A 20,745-nucleotide genomic window follows, 5' to 3' on the forward strand; every position below is an offset into this window, starting at 1 on the left:
TAAAAGATAACTGGTCAGATTTAGTTCTTCTGGAGACTGAGCATGGTTGAGGGATGAAGGATAGCCAATCACTCTTTTTATTTTAGTTAACCACCCTGAAGTCACTTAGGAAGATAAAGGGAATATCCCAGTTTGCTTCTTATGACTAATATGATGTGGTGAGCATTATAATTAGAGCCACAGAATTTTAGAGAGAGAAGGGAACTCAATAATCAGCTTGTTAATCTCATTCTAAGAATGGGAAAATAGGTACATAGAGAGGAGGAATAATTTGTTCAAGGTTCCATATTGAGTAAACAGCATGAGAATGAGATTTCAGGTCAGACTAGGAATAAGCCTATTAGAACATACTGCTTCTGTTGACTCTCATCACTGTAGAATTCTCTTTCTTTTTTTTTTCTGAATGATTACAAATGTGCTTATTAAAAGCCATCTAAAATTTCTGGATCTATATAGACATGGCATACTAGGAAGAAAAAAAAAACAACCTATGAAGTCCAACTGTGATGAAAATAGCTTTATTTTGTTTTGTGCCATCCTCACAAGTAACAGAACACTTCATCATTTCTCATTATTCCTCTACTTCCACCCACTCAGAGACAGAGGGACCAAGTTTGAACCCAAATTGGGAGAATTTGGCAGCTTCAGAGAGTATCATTGGATTGGGGTCATTTATTATCATGACAGTCTTTGCTACAGGTACTAGTATACTTTTCTTTTCAAGTAAGTGGCCACATTGAAAATACCTGGTACTTTAGATTATATACTATTTTTCTTGTTGCTTAGAATCCCTAAAATTAAATGTCACTCCTGGTTTCAGGTCCCTTCCAAAAGTAATCTTCCATTAGAAGATTCAAAACATGATGATCATCTGCTGTTCTTTTTAAAATTTCTCATCTTAAGATGAGTACACTGATATACAGAGGTTAAACGACCTTTCTGTGGTCACATAACTCTCTTCTCAAAAATGTCACCTAGCAGGACTCATGCTTACTCCCAAATTTTGAAGATAATACTGTGTGTGCAGTAAGTTAAAAATTGCCAAATCAGGCAACAATATGGCTGCCTTTCAAAATCCCTAACATCACATATATGACAACTGTCGATCCACCATCTCCCATCTCTCCATCTTCCGTCTTGTGTTTTGGAACATTGAATTGAGAAATCATTTTGTAAGAATTTTTCTCAGTTTATACTAAGTTTTCTCAAATTAGTTTTGAGTTTTCCAGAGTTGTGATTCTCCTTTTTCTTTCTAAAAAATGAAATCAAAGATACTATATTAAAAGCTGTGAATGTGTACATAGATTTAAATGTGTCTTTCTTTCCACCATAAATTGAATCTTCAGATTTTTCTATGATTACTGATAGTAGAAATGGTAGATCTTGTAGTAGGCAATGGCAACGGGAGGCCAGTGTAACTATTTGCTTTCCATATTCTTCATTATGAGCCTAACAGTTTACCCACAAAAGACCTTCTGTGCAGGGAACCTTACTAGAGTTCCTAATACTATTCTTTGCCTCCTAATCATTTCCCTTTGGCTCTCTGTTCACCTTTAAACTATTAGCTTTTGGTTCCTTTAAAGTCTCTTGACTCAAATGGGATCTTTCCTACACAGGAATCCAGAAGGACCGGTGACCATCCACTATCATTTTGACTAACACTGTAGGGGCTTTGACACTAACCTTTCCTGGGAAGCTTTCCTCACCTGCATTTTAATAGGCTCATGTTTTCTTTTCCTCACTGTAGAACACTATACCTCATTGGAACATGATCATTTAACCTCTCAAGTGTTCATTAAGAAGCACCCCCCCTTAATCAGCTATGTCCTATTAACATCATATAAAAGAAATGTTAGCCCTATGCTTTCTTCATATGGCTATCTTGATATTCTTTCCCTGTTTCCTTGAATCTTACATTGCTCCTTTCTCCATTCTACCATCATTTTTTTTCACTAGCAATCAGTGTTACCATTCATTCATCCTTACCTTTTCACTTTCTTAAAAGAAAGATTTGCCAAGTTTTGCCTTGGATGCAGCCTGTGGTGGTTTTGGTTCATTCTCTACCCCAGCAATACCAACTGTAACCATTTTATAGAAAGTGCAATTCAGCTCTTGAGCCCTCCTCCTGTGGTATTGCTCTTGACTTGAATGCCTCTGATGATGGGAAGCTCACGTCCCCATTTTGTGAAGCCATCTGTTTCAGGGCTGGTCTGCACTTTTTTATATACAACTGCTTAACTGAATCCAAGTTTGCCTCTGGATGCACAGGATACCTCTTTCTTTTTTTCCAAGAACTCTTTTAGATGCTTGAAGATAGACATCATTTTCCTCATCTTTTCTTTCCCTGGCTCTCGTTATTAAACTAGTGCTTCAAATGAGGCCATGAACATCAGGAAACAAATAGTCTGGATGCCTCTGACTTAGATTCTGAGTGGCCTTATTTCATGGGTTATCTTAACTTTTTTTAAAAAAAAATTTTTTTTTTGCAACGTTTATTTTTATGTTTGGGACAGAGAGAGACAGAGCATGGACAGGGGAGGCGCAGAGAGAGAGGGAGACACAGAATCAGAAACAGGCTCCAGGCTCTGAGCCATCAACCCAGAGCCTGACGCGGGGCTCGAACTCACGGACCGCGAGATCGTGACCTGGCTGAAGTCGGACGCTTAACCGACTGCGCCACCCAGGCGCCCCAAACACTTCAAGAATATAAATGGTTTCCTTATTAATTCATAGTGTGGATTCTTCATCTAAAAACAGTCATGAAGGGAGCCTTGGATTTGGAGTCGGCTAAACTCGATTTAGATTCTTGACTGGACCCATACTTCAGACAATTATTTAACCTTTTTGACCTTTAGTGTTCTCATCATACATGTGGATAATAATGTTGACCTTACAGGATTACCATGAGGATTAAGTAATGTAACCTGTATTGAGCCCAGCACTGTGCCTGGTGCATTACAGATGCCTGATAAATTTTAGTTTCCCTTCTCTTTCCTATACTGTTCTTCCTTTCCTTCAAATATTTTTAATCTATACCTTGAACATAGTTTTCAGTTGATATTTTTGGAGGGTTCAAACTAAAAGGCATAAGATTTGCCTGAAATTAATAAGGACTCTGTAAGGAAAACCTAATCATTGCTTGACTAAATGAAAAAACTTTATCAAAGGCCAGTGTATAATAGAGGAAATCACAACATGAAGAGTAATTTGCAACTAACATCCAGATAACTTGATATGATTCACTGTCTGGAGCCCACAGCTCCAGACCAGTATTTAGGAGCCCCTGTGAGATTGTATTCCCGTATGGCCTGATTCTATTTGGTAGGACATCTCTTCTTTTGAGAGTCAGAACAACCTTAAGCCTGGATGGATTTCTCAAAATCCAGGGACAGGAGAAAAAGGCATACCTTCTTCCTGGAGCTTTAAATGCAACTTCTTAGGCTCAGGGTTTTGTTTGTTTCTTTGTTTGTTGTTTTTTAATATGATACCTGAAACTATGACTTTCTACTAACTTTGGAGAGTAACCCTTCCCCTCAGGAGAATGGTGTGGGTTTCCCCGAGGATTTTATCAAGATAACATCATCAGAAAACAGTAGTTCAATGTCTGTGCTATATATACAAAGGGTATAAGGGAAATATATTTCCAGAATAAGACCATGCATTTTCTACTATAGTTATCAGACATTTGTTTCTTTTTATTATTATTATTATTATTATTATTATTATAGTTACTACTTAAATGATGCTATCAGAGACTCAAGACAATATCACTATTTTTTTTAAATTTTTTTTTCAACGTTTATTTATTTTTGGGACAGAGAGGGACAGAGCATGAACGGGGGAGGGGCAGAGAGAGAGGGAGACACAGAATCGGAAACAGGCTCCAGGCTCTGAGCCATCAGCCCAGAGCCCGACGCGGGGCTCGAACTCACGGACCGTGAGATCGTGACCTGGCTGAAGTCAGACGCTTAACCGACTGCGCCACCCAGGCGCCCCAAGACAATATCACTATTAATAAAAGTATCCCTCAGGTTTTCTCTAAGGTAAAATTTGAGACTATTTTTATTTATCCTGAACATTTATTATTTTCAAGTTAAAATTAAATCAGCACGCAATTCAGAGTATCTCCTCTAGTCAAAGTACTAGCTCCTTACAAGAACAGAAAATGTAAATCATGATTCCCTCTCCCAAATTCTATTTCTATTTTTTTTTTAAAAATGTTTATTTATTTTCAGAGAGAGGAAAGGAGAAAGAGCAGGTGCGCAAGCATGCACAAATGCAGTGAGGGGCAGAGAGAGAGGGAGAGAGAGAATCCCAAGCAGGCTCTGCACTGAGCACAGAGCCTGGTGCAGGGCTAGACAGCATGAGCCTGTGAGATTGTGACCTGAGCCAAGATCATGACCTGAACGAAGATCAAGAGTCGGGCGCTTAACCAACTGAGCTACCCAGGTGCACCCCAAATTCCGTTTCTAATCTATATAGAATATACTTGGAATATTTTTGAATAATGAAGTCCAGTTATTTTAGCATGAAGTCAACATTCAGTCCCTGACTTTTGTCCTCAGCAAATGATAAATGCATCCAGTTACTTGTCTTTTAAAGGCCAGTTATGGCTATTTCCTTGTCTTGTCTCTTTTTAGAGATGAGAGAAAGAACTGTCAAAATGAGAAAGGAAGGAATCTGTTTTCCTTTATTGCATTCTTAGCATATTCAATTAACCAGAGACAGCATTCTAGCTTACTTTTAAAGAAGTCTCTTTTCTTATGGTTTCTAGCTGATTGCAATATTTATAAATTATCTAGAATAGGTAATGACTGCTAATGACCTCATGAGATCTCTTCTATCTAACACTAGAATTTGAATACCAGTATCCTGTCCAAAACATTACAAAAATATTGCTCCTTCTTGTTTTAAATACTGTTTAAAAAATCCTTAGACAATAATCTTATCCTTTTCTATGTAGCTTAATACTGAAATGAATATTTACATCTATCTATCTATCTATCTATCTATCTATCTATCTATCATCTATCTATACTGGCTTACATTTCATGGACACACAGTCATGTATACCAGTGGCCCCTTGGTTTTATGTTGCATATGCTGGAGCAGTGTGAAAAATTAGGCACAGGGGATAGTTTTATGTGAAAAATATTTTTAAGTGAATGACTAAGAATTTTACTAAATTCTTTCATTTACCACTCTGGAATTCTTGAACATTTTCTTGTTTGCCTTCCCAGTATTCTGAAAGGAAGCTTGCTAAATATTTTTTTAATTTTTTGAGCAATTTTTCTTATCCTAAAACGTGAATTTAGAAAATTTTGATGAAAGATGCTGTATTTTCATCCATCCTTCCATCTACTCATTGACTCATCCATTTAGTCACTCATTTATTCATTTGCTCATTCATATTTTTCTTAGTTTTAAAACTTAGTGCTATTTTTTCAACATATTTTAACTAATCTAGGTCCTACTTAGTAGTCATATTATAGGCAAATAAACTTAGGTTTAGGCAGGCTAAGTAACTTCATGCAAGGACAAATTCTTTACTCTAAATTACATACTCTTTCTACTTTACATTTTATTTTTAGAGAATTCTAAAAACTTAGGACAGGAAATGACCTTACTGGTCACCTTGTCCAAACTCTCATTTGATCCCCTGACAGTTTTCCCTAACCACTGTGTATATTTCAGTTATTTCCAATAAAATCATACTCAATATCAAACACCCATGAGCACAGGAGCAGTGGGATGTTTCACTAATCATTATTTCAGAGCACCCAGGGCTAAGTGCATACAGTGGACAAAAATATGAATTTGTTACAATTTTCATAATACAGTTTGAGTGTCAGTCATGTGCTGAGTGCTATATGTGAATGCTACTTCAACAAGATCCATTCCTTGAAATTTTTGGATCTAAAATTAGAAATGAGAGCAACTAGGATGGTCCATGAAGACAGCCGCTCAGTAAAGATGGCTGGCTGACAGCATGGATATTAAGATTATCAAGCTATTTTAAGATAATTTTGATCATATTCTGAGAGTTTAAAAGTTGACTACTTATTTTACCTGATGTCTATGGTCTCTTTTTTCTTTCTTGTTATATTCCTTCTTTTCTGTGAGTGAGTGAGTGTGTGTGTGTGTTTGTGTGTGTGTGTGCGTGTGAAAGAGACAGAGAGAAAGGGAGAGAGAGAGAGAGAGACAAAATGAGACAAAATGAGACCAAATGAGACAAAATGAGAGAAGGAGAACAGAACGAAAACTATAGACCTAATTATGGGGGATGGGAGTTGCTCAGCACAGGAATCTAGGTACCATGTTCCCTCTTAGGCTATCAGATTTTAATAGATGGACTGAATTTAGGCAGATAACTATAAAGGGTATTGATAAAGAAAAATGATCAACTTGGAAATGTGGAAGCTACCCCTGAGTTAGCTGAGTTTGTTTCTTGAGATAAGAATAAATGTTTTATTTTTTACTTAAGATGGATAGATGGATGATTAATTACTTCATTGATGAATTTATCCCAGAATTTATTGAGCATCTGCCATATACTAAATACTCTTTTAAGCAGTGGAGATAGGAAAGTAAGCAAAACAATCTCCCTCTCCTTATGGGTTTTATATTCTAATGGGATCTTCTAGCTACATTTCTTTCTAGAAGGAAGAGGTATCACTGGATCAGTGACAGTGGAAATTAAGAAGGGGCTAAAACAATGATGAGTCAATGGAAGCAGGCTTTCTAACATCCTCAATCCAGCTAGGAAGGAAAATAACCAAGTGCCAACCATGAGTTTCAAGCCAAACTAATGAATACTTTTTAGGAATAAGAATGGAAGGAAAGTAAATTTATCCTTTTATAAATTTCTCCAATTCCTATTTTTATATAGTTTTCCTGGAGTTTCTTACGAAGCTCAACTTGAATTACTGAACAAAGGAGGAGGTCACACTCTCAGACTGAAGGGTATCCTTTCATGGCCAAGGGAGGGAACATCACCGCACACCCCCCCCCCCCCCCCCCCCCCGCCTTAGCTCCCCAGGCCAGAGAGAAATACAAGCTGTGGAAAGAGAAGATTTGGGACACTTGAGTCCTTTCCCTTGCAATATTGAATGATCTCTTGAAAGTCATTTATGAGATGTGAAACCCTGCTAGTGAGTACTAGAGATTGATGGATGAAAGGACATTTAACATTCCCATTTTTTTTCTGTGATCTTAGTTAGGACATGAGAGACACTGAGATCAGAAGGCCTAGATTAAACTCCTAGATCTTCACTCATCTGTTGCGTGAACTTGGGGGAATTTCATCACTTATTTGAGTCTTAGTTTGTCTGTAAAACTGGGTTATTATTATCACCTTAACTCTTTGCTGAAAGTTATTGGGAGTCTCACTGAGATAATACATAGGAAGATGATTTCTAAACAGTAAAAGACTATCAAAATGCAAAGGATATTCACATTCTTGTTTTGTTAATTTTATTACATGATTATAATTATGCATGGTGTCATGTTTTTATTGACATCCAGTACAACACAGAGGATAAAAGGGAAGTTCTGGAAATAAATTTCATGGGTTGCATTTGAACTTTACTAGATCTTAACTGGGTGACCTTGATTAAGCAACCGAACCTCTTTATGCCCCAGATTCTTCGTTTATAAAATGAGGATAAAGACAGAACCTACCTCATAGAGTTGTTATAAGGATCCAATGTGTCAATATTTGCAGTGCACTTAGAACTGTGCAGGGTGCTTAGCATTCGTTCATATTAGTTGTATCTTATATTTCTTATCAAAACAGACATTCTTCAAAACACTGACAGTTTCTCTACTTGGGCAATAAGGATACCACTCTTACTCTATATCATAGAGAATAGTTAAATCGATTGTCTTTCATATTTTGAGAAATAACCAAAACCAGACAAACATATAACGTGTAGAAATTCGATTGAACTGTTGAATAAAGAACCACAAATAAATTTGATGTGTACAGGAATTTTCACGTTCTTAGAAAATAATTGTTTATATTGCAACCTATCTTTACCAACATCTGACAGAGAAAAGCAAAAGGAAATGGAAGTACAGCTACCTCATGGGATAAAATTCAGGGAGAAATTCTTCTGCCCATCAAGCTTGCTGTGTCAGAGCCCAGTGAGCTCATATTCACCAAGCTTTGAGTCAGGGGCCTGATCTCAGAGCAGAATGATGTATGAGCAGAGTTACATTCCTTTGTGTTCCTAACAGACAAGGACATTGACAATATTCCACTAATGAAAATTTTGTTTGCCATTACAATGTCAAGGTTAATCATTCGTTTCAAGTAGATCCAGCCTTTGTTAAATACATTATGTCCAGGAGTGAATGATGATGTGTATGAATCACAAGGTATGTTTTTCTGTTTTGGGAAGTCTGGGTTTTAGGGCAGGGACTTGATTTAAATGGATATTTTAATGACAGCATGCTCATTCTAATACTTTACATTATTATCACATCCTTGAGCCTTGTGGCGGCCCACTTAGATAGATACTGCTAGTGTCATGGTCACTGACCTGTTTTGCAGATGTGGTTGAGAGAGATTGAATAACTTGGCTAGTAGTATCCAGCTAATAGGTGATTAAGAGTCAAATATGATCATGATCACATATATTGTAAGCTTGTTGAGGACAGGGAGAATGTAGAGGGGTACAGGGTTCCCCTTGGTAACTGAAACAGAGCCTTGATGATACTCTGTGCTCAGACAAGTTTTCAAGTGAATGACTGCGATAGTCCTAACAGTTTGATATGGGAATTTGAAGGCTTGGCCTGTGAATAAGAGAAAGCTTTCTTAATGTTCTGTGTTTTTTTTCCTTTTAAAACATGGAGATGATTAAGACTGTCCATGTTTTATTTGCTTGAGTGGAGATCAGAAGTATAAATACAACTCTATGATTATTCTTTCCATTTATATTGGCAACTTTCTCCAAAGTAATTAAAACTTCTTCCACCTATGATGTCATCAGAATTGTAAAGGGAAATTCTCCAGTTGTTCAAAGAAAGATAGCATAATATCAAGGTATTGATATCCCTGAGATAGTGCCCTCTAAAAAATCTGATTGTTTTGCCTAAATCATCAGTAGACTGATTAAATCTCATTCCTGCCACCCAAATACTTCCTTCCATGGAGGAAGATTTCTGACATTTCGTGGCCCAGCTAGGAAAGTTATGAATTTCTAGATATCAAAAAACTAACTTAAGTATTGCTTCTGGGCTAAACCGCTGTATACCTTGGTCCTAGATATCTTCTCAAAGGTCCCCATACTTATGTCTTCCTCTCATTGGGGAAATGGAGTAAATAAAGTAAACAATGTTCGGGATGACTTATAGGGCTAAGCAGCTAAAAAAGCACTTTGACAACAGCTGCAGAACTGCAAGAAGAAAAGTAGAGTCTTTGTTGTTTAATGGACTCGAAAACACCATATTCTTTTAATAGAGATCTAAGACAGGAATAGTGTCACTCTCAGAGAGCTCACATGTGTTGTTTTTATTTTGTTCCTTAAATGCCTGACTTGATGCTGGCATGTCAGGACAAAGAAGAGAACTTCAAACAAGTGTTGTCTGCTTTTTCATCTCTTGCCAATCACCCTCTTCTATCCTGTACTACTACATTGTTTACCTTCTGCATCAAAGCATCTTAATTTCTCATAAACTTACAGAAAAAAAAATCCAACACTACTCAATGATTAGAGAACACACATCCTCATCCCTGGCTTTTGGGTGGGGGAGGGTAGCACAGGACTGCAATCCTAGAGAAAGTACTAGATTTGGAGAGTTTTTTTTTAATTTTTAATATTTATTTATTTTTGAGAGACAGAGAGCAAGAGCAGGGGAGGGATAGAGAGAGAGAGAGGGGGAGACACAGAATCTGAAGCAGGCTCCAGGCTCTGAGCTGTCAGCACAGAGCCTCACATGGGGCTTGAACCCACAAGCCATGAGATCATGACCTGAGCTGAAGTCCAACACTCAACCAACTGAGCCACCCAGGCACCCCTAGATTTGGAGAGTCTGGAGTTGATTTCTTCTTCTAGTATTACCTATACTGTGTGTGTGTGTGTGTGTGTGTGTGTGTGTGTGTGTGTGAATAAAACTCTCAAACTTTGGCACATGAAAAATTTGTTAAAAACTCAATTCCTGGCCTCTACTCAGAGATTTCTGCTTCATGTTCTGAGAAACCATCAGGGATCTGCATTTGAAAAAAGCATCTCAAAAGGATATCATGCATTTTCTTAAAAAAAATAAACAGTCATCATCTCTTTCACTCATTTGGCATTTTCCAGTTTTCAAAATGCTTGCGCACACATATTCAGTTCTGTGAGGTAGATGGGAATGATTATTCCCATTTTGAGGATAAGAAAATCCAAGTTTAGCTATGATTTCCTCAGGGCCTCACTACACACCCCTCTCTTTCCCATCTCCCTATAGTCCTCACCTAAGCTGACCTTTTCCTTTTTGGGTGCTGAGCTGCAGAAAGCAAGGAGCCCCCAAACAGCCAGTACTATCCGTGCCTGCCTTCTTCCAGAATGAGACAAATCTTCTGGTGGCCAAGGAAGGAAAATGATTTTATCTGTGAATTGTGAACATTTCCTTAATTGATGGTGTTACCAATGATTTTAAGAATTCCACTTATCCTATCCAGTTTTGAAAAATGTATTGAGTTCACTTTTGGAGAATAGGTGTGTGTGTGTGTGTGTGTGTGTGTGTGTGTGTGTGTGTGTTTCTCCTGTCTTGTTTTGTATTGTTAGAATCCCAAGTTCACTGTCCTTATTCATATTGAACTGCCACAGGGGATTGTGTTCTGTGTTGACAGCTGGGATTCCCGCCTCTCAGGGGGCCTTGTCTATTTGATCCTCTTCCTAGCTGTCTTCCCCATAAACTCCTCTGCCTGTGTTATTCCCAGCAGCAGCATGGAATATCCAGACTCCCAGACACAGTGGGGTTGTTTGACACAGTGCTCAGTCCTAAATAGCCTTACAGGCCTCAATGCTTCTCATTGCCTATGTGAATTTCTGCTAGGTTTGCACCCACATCTAGAGAGTTCTTGGGACCTGTCCTCTGGAACATTTTCAGTAGCTTCCAGGGCCTGCCTGTTCCTTGTCCTCTGTTAGGATGTTTTGAAGATGCACTTGTTTCTGTTGGAAATCTTCTGGCACTCCCGTTGGTGCTTAGTGGGCAGACTGAAGGGGAAGGATTAGGGATATTTGAAGATGAGTTGAAGAGAGATTGTAAGTAAAACTAATAGCCACCTCCAGACCTTAGCAAGAGTGGAAGGTGATTACTCCCTCACGTTTCCAAAATCTTTCATGCTGTTATTTCATCTTGGGTGACAAGATCCTCTCTGCTGAGTTTTCCGTAACATCTATCTGTCCTCACAAGCATCCTGGAGACCTGACTGCTCTCCAAAGCTGGTTTTTGACTGCCCTTGTCCACAGTTGCCCTCTCACCCCTCCTGTATTCTCCTCTCTGTGCTTGCTGCTCACTTGATCCAACCTCATTTTTAAAGGATGGAACCTGCTTTGTAGCTTTCTGGATAGAACCAAGAAAACTGGGTTTCAAGGCTGTAGAAGCACTTTATTCCAAAATGAGCTGAAGGTGGGGCCCAACATGAGGGCCCAAAAGGCCATTGTTACTTTGTCTGGTGTCCACTGCCCTCCCTCCTAAACAGAGAATTCTACGTGTTCCAGCTTATGGAAGAGAGGGTGTACTGCTTTCTCTCAGTTCCTCCTCCCCTAACCCCTTGTTTGTGTACTCAGGGTCCTTTAACGGGCCGGTGGTTGTGTTTTCTCTTGGGGGAGGGATGGGACAGAACAGACCGGAGCTGCAGTTCCTTCACTCTGCCTCTGAGAATTTCTCATCCAAACCTCAATCACGTAGGATTGCGTAGAGAGGAGAAAAGGGGAGAGACAGAAGACAGAGAAGGGGGAGAGGGGTGACGGGAGGGAGGAAGGAGAAAAGAGTCTGGGAGCAGAGGGCGCCTGGGAGGGGAGGAGGACCCGCGCGCGCCGCGCTTCCCCGCGCTCCGGGAGCCCGGCCCCCGGCCCGGCCCCACCGGGGCGTTCGCGAGCCCTCGGGCGGGTGGGCGAGCAGTGCAGGAGGTACTCCGGCAGCAGCCAGTTCTTCGTCCCACCCTCCGTCTCCGCGGCCGTGTCCCCGCCTGGAGTTTTCCTGCGGAGCTAGCGCTCCAGCAGAGCGAACCGGCTGGGCGGCGGCAGCGGCGGCGCCCGGGAGTCAGTGAGGCTCGGCGCGCCCCAAGCCTCAGCCCATGAATGGGACTCCGCCCTGAGCGCCCCCTCTGGGGCCTGGGGAGGCGGCGGCGCGGCGGCTGGGGGCGCCCCGCTAGCCCGCGGCTCTGAGCGGCCACCCGCGCAGCAAGTTGGGCGAGTTGGCGGCAGCCCGCACCTGCTCCCTGGCCCCGGCCCCAGAGTCTGCGTCCGGCCCCGGGGGCGCGCTCGACCGCCTCCCGCCGTCGCCCCGGACGGCCTAGGGGCCCCGCCTGTGCTCCCGGCGCCAGACCATGGTGGGCAGCTCCGGCCGGGAGCCGCAGCCGCTTCGAGCCGACGTCGCCCGCAGCCAGCCCCCGCCCCGCCCGAGCCGACGCGCGGGGGTTCGCAGCGCGCCGGTCACTTCCTTCCTCGGCCGGGATGGGCTGCGCGGGAGCGAGTGATCGGCCTCGCGTCCGGCGGGTAATCCCCATCTGATCTGCTGTCTACGAGCTGCGGACGGCCGGGCCGCGCGAGCCTGGGGGGCCCGGGCACCGCGGCGATGACCTGATCCCGAGCCCGCCAGGGCGCCCCCTCCTTCCCTCTTCCCTCGCTCCCTCTGAGCCTGTGCGGAGACCGGCTCGGTGCGGCGGCCCCGGGCGGACCATGGCGGGGAGCTCCAGTTAAGGCGTGTGGGCGCCGAGCTGGAGAGGACACCTTCGGCATCGCTGCCTTTTGAGGGGGCTTATTTAAACTACTGAGTCATTCCAGATTTAGGATTCCCTAAATAATCACCAACTGTGCCCGTCTTGTGCCAGAAAGCGAGCAGAAAGAGAAAGAGCGCCCGCTCTTGGGACCCCGCGCATCCCGGCGCTCGCCTCTCGCGGGTTTCTCCCCGAGGGGTGCCTGGCCCTCGAGGATCTCCCTCCCTCCGTCCCTCCCTCTATCCCCGTCCCTCCTTCCCTCCCCCTCCCTCGCCTCCCGCTCTCTTCGCAGCGCTGCTGGCTGGGAGTCGCGCGCGCCGCAGCTGGAAACAGCTGCCCCCGCCCCGCGCCCCTACCCCGACTCCGGCTCACGGCTCCCACTTCGCGCCTCTCGGAATTCCAGAACTCCGGCGGCCGGCCCCTGGAGAACCGCAGCCGGGCGCGATGCATTCCGTAGACCTCACCCAGCCGGGACGGACCTCCTAATCTCCAGAACTGCGGGCCGCAGGGAGTTAAATTGCTGCCTTCCTCTCCTTCTCTCTGGCGGTTGGTGGCTTGTTTTCTAAAGGAACGTTTTATTCACTTTTTAGTATTTTCTACCGGGGGCACGCTACCCGCCTCGGTCCAGACTCTGCTTTGTAAACGGGTTTTATATGTATGTATGTGTAGATATACTTTGGACACCTTACAACGCTTGCGCCTCTCCAACGGGGGCACGGCTTGTTGTTTTGGACATCCTTCTTCCCCTTCCATTTGGTACTCTGAACGCAGTGTGACCAAACTCCCCACGGCCCATCGGACGCGGATCGCCTTGGGGTGCAAGTTTGGGGTGCAAGAGTCTAGTTAACTGGAAGGCCTGGGACCGCCCCGCCCCCGCTGCCAGCGGTTGGGGAAGTTTACATCTGGATTCTCACACATTTTGTCGCCACTGCCCAGACTCTGACTAACCTTGTGGGCGTCGGGTTTTCGGTACTGCAGCCTCCTCAAATATTAGCACTGCCTCCCCGCGCCTGCCCTGTCCCTCCAGGCCGCCGAGGTCCTGCCCTCGCCCCGGTGGAGCGCGATCCCGAGGGCGCAGTGGAGCCCGGGGCCTGGGGCCCACGCTGAGCAGCTATGGCTGCGGCGATAGCCAGCTCCTTGATCCGGCAGAAGCGACAGGCGAGGGAGTCCAACAGCGACCGGGTGTCGGCCTCCAAGCGCCGCTCCAGCCCCAGCAAAGACGGGCGCTCCCTGTGCGAAAGGCACGTCCTCGGGGTATTCAGCAAAGTGCGCTTCTGCAGCGGCCGCAAGAGGCCCGTGAGGCGGAGACCAGGTCAGTAGAAGCCCAAGCAGTGGGCTCCCCAGAGCTGACACCCAGTCCCCTCTTTGCAGAGCACCTGGGGGCACCTACGGAAGGGAACCAGGATCTTCCTGTGCCATTCTGGCCCCCCTGCTCCCCTAATTTCCAGACGTCTCTCTTTCAATCACCCTCTATCAGTTGATAGCTTCTTGTCCCATATTCAGGAAAACACTTTATATCTTGAAGAAACCACGGTTTGACTAGGAGGAAAGCTATATGTGTGGATGCTCCTGGTCCCATATAGCCTGTCGAATTCTTGAGGGCAGCGACCATCATTCATATTCCTCTCTCTCTCTCTCTCTCTCTCTCTCTCTCTCATCCATCCATGAATCCAGTGCTGACACTGCCTGCTGAGGACCTACATAAAAATAAACCTTCTTCCCTATATCTCCCATAACATTTAGCATAGTTCTGGACACAGACACTTAGACACCAGATGAACTTAAATTTATTCTTTTTCTAACTCTTCCTCCAGCAACACATGATATTGCATCTTTCAGACATTCCAATCAGTTCTCACCTCCCCACTTTCCCATATGCCCTTTCACTTCCTTTTACACAGACCTTTTTCTTATTCTCTTCCTCTGGCTACTCTCCTAGTTTCCCAGGGTTCTACTCATTAACTTTCCTGCCCTATTGTGCCCACCCTTTGTACACTCACACTTTCTTTTGGGACATTAAAGAAATAACATAGTATCTGCAGTTTGGCCTAAGGTAGTGTGAAGAAAACTTTAGACTTATCAGAGATTTTCTTATTAAGGCCTTTCTGAAGTTGATTCCCTTTGTCCCTAAACTCAAATGGTTGGTCTTTGATGGATCTTTATTATCAAAGGGAAATTGGATACCTTGATTTTCCAGGTGCTTACTCCCAGCTTAAACCAGGCCAGTTTGAGACAACAAATGCAGAATTGCCCAGATCTGTGCTTCCACCAGACTTTGTGGATCCTCAGGGTGTGGCCTGATCTGTCATTTGCAATCTGCAGATACTCTCCCCTTATTGTGGACAACTGAAAAAAATTGTGGTCTAGAACGAAAGCTTACTCTGTGATCAGTTGACTGGCTTAGGGTAGCATCTTTGCAACTCTGATGGTGATGTTTTCCTGGGTTCCAGAAATGAAACCCATGGGCTAGGGTCACGGGGGTGAGGAAGACATTTGGAAAGTCTGGACAGTGAGGCTCAGAATTAGTTTGGAAATTCAGGATTCAGTCTTGTGAAGAAGCCATCTCGTTTTCATTTCTCCCATGGATTTGCATGGCATGATTCACTCCACAGTGGACTCCTTTTCTTATTCTGTGATATTGATAAAATAGTAAATTTCAGGAGTAAACAAAAAGATTGTGATCCTAAGGCGAGAGCTGCTAAAATCTCTGTTGTTTTACATACAATTAATATAGACTGTGAATGTCATAAACTGAAGATTTATATGAAGACAGAGTTCTATATTTATAGAGTATATAATTCATATTAGGGGAAAACAAAATCATTTGTATTGTGCAATGATCATTTGGGGGTTGTCTTCTCTGAGGGCTAATGTGGTCTACAAGGAAATTCAAGTCTCTGAATTCAATGTGACTCTTACAGTTCAGTCTTTGAAGTACATTCTCGTACTCTAGTTGGGATAAATGAATGATGCTTGTGAATAGATCCTACTCAGCCTCCTCAGTTCTAAACGAGGCAGTAAAAATGATAGGTGGATGATATTTGTGAATGGATAAGCTAAACTCACCTGATCCTTGTGGAAGTTGATTTGGAGATGAACAATTTGCATGGCTGAATTTTTACGTGGGGAAATTGCTTCCTGTGGCCCTTTCCTTGGCATCTCATTAGAAAATAGAATTTGAGGGAATTGCTGAGTTTATTGTTTTCTTCAGTGTTTATTTAATCCGGTTCTGTTTCTCATTTACTTAGTGTATGTCTTGGCAGAGAGGATCCTGGCTGGTGACTTCCTTTAGCTAAAGTCTCGCAGTAATAATCTGGCAGAGAGATGACAGGCCCAGTTAAGACATGCCCAGTGCAAGGCCCACATGCATGTATCTGTACACCATGGACTTCAGTTTGGCTTAGAAGAATGGAGTGTGGGGTATGGAAAAAGATTTGGAAAGATGATAGTGTGCTATTATCGTTACTAACAAAGCCAAATAATTAGTCTGTTGATTTGCTGTCAGCATCCATGATTCACATAGCATGGGATGAACCTATTTATAGAGCGATAGCACCTTCCACATCTCAATTCCAGGGAGATTCTTTTACTGGATTAGGAGGGAGTTGCTAAACACCAAGAAGAAAAGCTATTTGAGGGAATATGTTGTATAAGCATTTGATGTTACCTTCACTTAATATTTGAGTTTTATTCTTCAAATCACTTGCCCTTCTAAGTCATATCCTTATGAAACTATAAACTGAGGCACAAATGGTAATCAAGAGGTGAAACGGAATAACTTGTCCTGATAAAGAATTCCTACTCTGAACTTCTGTCATTGAGACACATATTCCATTGACCAGACTTTCCAAAGGAATGAGGCTGAGGCAGTGAAACTATGTCACATGTTGGATGAGACAGGCCACGGTTGTATTTCTGATCTCAGGGCTGACATATTGAGTGTCTCTCACTTTCTTGTCTTAGTTCACCAAATTCTGACATGTATAAGGTTGAAAGTTTATAAACACAGTGGAAAACTGAAATTAAATAGCAAAGGTTTCAGATTTTAAAATCATGATATTGCCAGTTAAAACGAGAAGTCAAAGAACAGGACCTCTCATCGTGAAATTCCAGTGCCACAGTGCACATCAGATGCTTAATAATGCTATCCTGGGAGCACAGTGTGATGGCTTGCCCTGGGACTGTACAGCACAATCCTTATTTAGATGAGAAATCCTAGAATCAGAGCAAGTTGGTGGTCTATGGAAGGTTACATAGCTAGATTGTGGCAAAATTGGGACTAGAACTAGATCCAGTTGATTTTTCTTGTCCGTGCTCCTCACAACACAATACTGAAAAAAGCAGTATAAAAAACGGGGAAAAGAGGGAAGTCATTGTATAGATTTTGCATTTATGTTTACCATTAGGGATTGCTGCTGCTGCTGTTTTTGTTGTTGTTGTTATTATTATTATTATTATTAATTATTATTATTATTATTTTGTAATTAGAACATGAAGACTGCAGAATACAGGAGGTACCATGCATTATACAACAAATCCATTAGTGAAGACGTGCAGACAGCACAGGAGTTCTTAGCCCTTTAGGCACTGGTATTGTAGCTCTTTGGAAATGAGATGTTGCAGACCTTGAACTGGCAAGTTGGCTGAGGTCATTGAACCATAAAAAAGCCTTTAGAACATTTCTGTTTGTGTACCTGTTAATTAGGAAAGGAGCATTCTTATGTTATTATTTAAGTCATTATTTATGGGTGAAATACCTGTCTGAGCGAGGCCTGCTAAAATTTTTGCTTAGATGATGATTTGGTGCATCTAGGCTATGACTACATCCATGTGAATTGCATAGCTTATTAATTTCCAACATTTGTTCTACTTTTGAGTAGAAACACCTGTACAATTGGTGGACTCCCAAAACATTTATGTTTTGACTCTAAAGTCACTGCAGGTAGTGGATAGCATTTACAATCAAGAAGGGAAAAATGTTTGTTGACCCTCTGACTATGGGAGAGGCCATGAACCTTGGAGGTCATCCCTATCACTCTTTCAGTTTTCAAATGAGAGCCCTCTGGAAGGTATAGAGTGATGAGAAAAGTCTTGATCACGTATTTTAAGAGATTTTTTTTTTGTTTTTATTATTTTTCTATGTAATTTAATTCCTTCCTTTAATCCAGAGCATTAAGAAAAATCAGCAATCAGGAAAAATTCCTCGTCTGAAAACATTAGATATTTTTCATGTCTTAAGTATTTGGTTTTATAGGCCCCTCCCTTTTGAAAATGATGTAGTATATTTATACTGAGTGGATAAAATGAATCAAGTAAGTGATTATAATTTTTGCTAAATTTTGTTGCCTTTTGTTTGTCTTATTTTTGAGTCCTTATTTCTGCTTTTCTAAAAATTGTGTGTATTCAAAATATTTTAGTATCCTTCCAACTTGTTTTGGTAGATGTATAGAATTTAATAGCACACTCATTCAACATTTTACTATCAAATACATTCTTTTACATAGATGAAGAAGACATTACAGAAAATAGAAACTTCAGCAAGAAAATTGATGAGAAAGGGAAAATAATGCTTAATCATGGGATCTATGGAACATAAATTAGATTTTTATAAATTGAAATACTTTTGGTCAATATATAGATCAAAAATAGTTTCATATGACAGGTGATATTTTACATTTATAGCAAGTACTTTTATTGTATTTTCTTTTTTAAAAGTCTGACTCCTATCTCAACTACAGAATCAGCCTAATTAAATGATATTTGGCTTGATGTCTACTAAAAAAATAAAAAAAGCAAAGAAGCTTTTCACTTCAGAAACCCGCCGGAGGGTTTAAACTGATATTTTGAATGTTTTTTTTTTTTTTAATCCTATTTTCTCTAAAGCAATGCATTCTCATCGATAAATTAAGTTTCCATTGTAAGAACATTTTAAAATAGCAGGTACTGTGATCTCTTAATTTCTTTCATCCCACAGAGATCTCATCAAACCATAACTCAGGATTAAATCTTTAAAGTTTTAATGAAGTTGATATTTTTGAATAGAATTAGAAAAACAATTTGCAGGAAATGAGGCAGTCTCTGTATTTGAGTATGCAACAGGAATATTTTGGAAGATCTTTAGAAACTAAAGCTTTGGCTCATAAAATTATATGTAGAAAAAAAGTACAGGTCTTCCTAGTATAGCACCACATTGCTTCTGTTCCTGGTGAGAGCATCTTTGTGTGTGGATACACAGTCTGGATTTGGTTTGGGGAATTTTTTAATAGTGATTACTTTTTCTTGTCTCTTCCTTGCATGCTTCATCAAAATGTGTTTGCTATTGACTTTCCATCCTAGAATTATTTTAGATTTTATGAGGACTCTCAAAGACAGCCTCATTAGAGGGGGCTCAGTTCATTTACTACATTTTGCATTCTAATGGTCTACGCAGCAAACTAGAAAACTTTACTTGTTTAAAGAAAGATGCACCATATAGAAAGGACTCTCATTTCAAGGCCACCTTCTATGCATCTGTAAACAGGAGAGCTTTAGATACAAAATGCCTATAAATTAATCATATATAATAATAACTTTTAATAACAATTAACTTGACTATATGACAAGAATTTACAGAATTTCTTCACAGCTTTTCCCCCTTTTATTCTTTAGAGCAATCCACTGATATGGGCAGCCCTATCTTTGTGATCAGAAAGCTATGCTTCAGAGTGGCAGGGAGACTTGTTCAGGTTCTTGGAGTGAGGAAGTGGCTAAGCCGTCACATGACCCCCACCCCCTACACTGCAGGCATCTGCCCTTATCTTCTACTAAGTTGAGCTATGAAGACTGAATGTGAATAACTCAATTTGATTTGAAGCTGGGAAATTCTTGTTGGGTGAATCAGATGAAGAGTTCAAGGACATGTGGAGTGTGATGACAGGTTTGTTTTGCTCTGTGTGTGACCTAGAGCCCCTAGGGGGGATCTCTAGTGAGGATGAGGCATGAATTAGAAAGACTGGTGGCTGGGTTGATGGGTGCTGGTCCTAGGCTCCTGGCTAAGGTGTCCCTCTATGCATGCCAGGAGTCTCAGAGATGTCAAGTATGCCACTTGGGGCACCCAGGCCTCATGGGGAGACGTGGGTCCAGAGGGATGGGCTTTCTTGACTATAAGCATAAACAATTACTTCAGATGTTTACAAATGTGAAGAGATTAATATCAAGGTCAGGATTTAGTCTTCCTGTTTTTTTTTTCTTTTACTCTTTTATTTTCTTCTCTTTTCTTTTCTGTTTAACTGATGGTGAAGCAGAGTAATTAAGTACATGGATTTTGGTGTGGGATCTGCATTCAAATACTGGATATTCTGGATATATTATTTGTAAGAACAGTAGGCACCTTTCTTATTATCTTGGAGCCTCGGTTTGCTGATTTATAAATGAAGATATGATCTCTAACATTTAGGCAGGAAACATTTCCCTGAGGAAGAGTCATTTAAGCTGAGTTCTGAAGGATGGGGCAGGCAAAGGGGAGTGGAAGAATATTCAAGGCAGAAGAGAACAACTTTTGTGAAAATTGAGGTTGGAGGGAGTTGAAGTGTAGATCGAATAACGTGAGCAAAGGTACAGGTAATGTTGGAAAGTGTGGCAAGGGCTGAGTTGTGAGGGATTTTGTATTTTAATCTAGGATCCATAAAAAGTCAGAAATAGGGGATGATATAATATGACTTGCATAGTTAAATGGACGCTCTGGCTTTGGAGAGGAGAACGGATTGTAGGATAGCCAGAGTAGAAGCTAAGGCATCATAAGAAGGCTAGGGCATAAGTCTGGGTCAGCAGTTCTG

The 20,745-nt window shown here is 41.6% G+C and overlaps 1 protein-coding gene across 3 annotated transcripts in view; it reads left to right on the top strand.

The window, feature by feature from the left end:
• FGF12 (fibroblast growth factor 12) overlaps positions 1-20,745 on the top strand; it is a 559,298-nt gene that overhangs the window by 282,773 nt on the left and 255,780 nt on the right. Inside the window, exon 1 of one of the 3 annotated variants that reach the window (XM_043594579.1) lies at positions 12,695-14,243. The exons of the other annotated variants lie outside the window; for them this stretch is intronic. Coding sequence (XP_043450514.1) covers positions 14,045-14,243 — 199 coding nt within the window. The 5' untranslated portion in view covers positions 12,695-14,044. Of the gene's footprint in view, positions 1-12,694; positions 14,244-20,745 lie in introns of those variants that run through there. 3 annotated transcript variants of the gene reach the window in all.

The sequence above is a fragment of the Prionailurus bengalensis genome, chromosome C2 (genome assembly GCF_016509475.1).
Source record: "Prionailurus bengalensis isolate Pbe53 chromosome C2, Fcat_Pben_1.1_paternal_pri, whole genome shotgun sequence".
In the NCBI taxonomy this organism is placed as follows: Eukaryota; Metazoa; Chordata; class Mammalia; order Carnivora; family Felidae; genus Prionailurus; species Prionailurus bengalensis.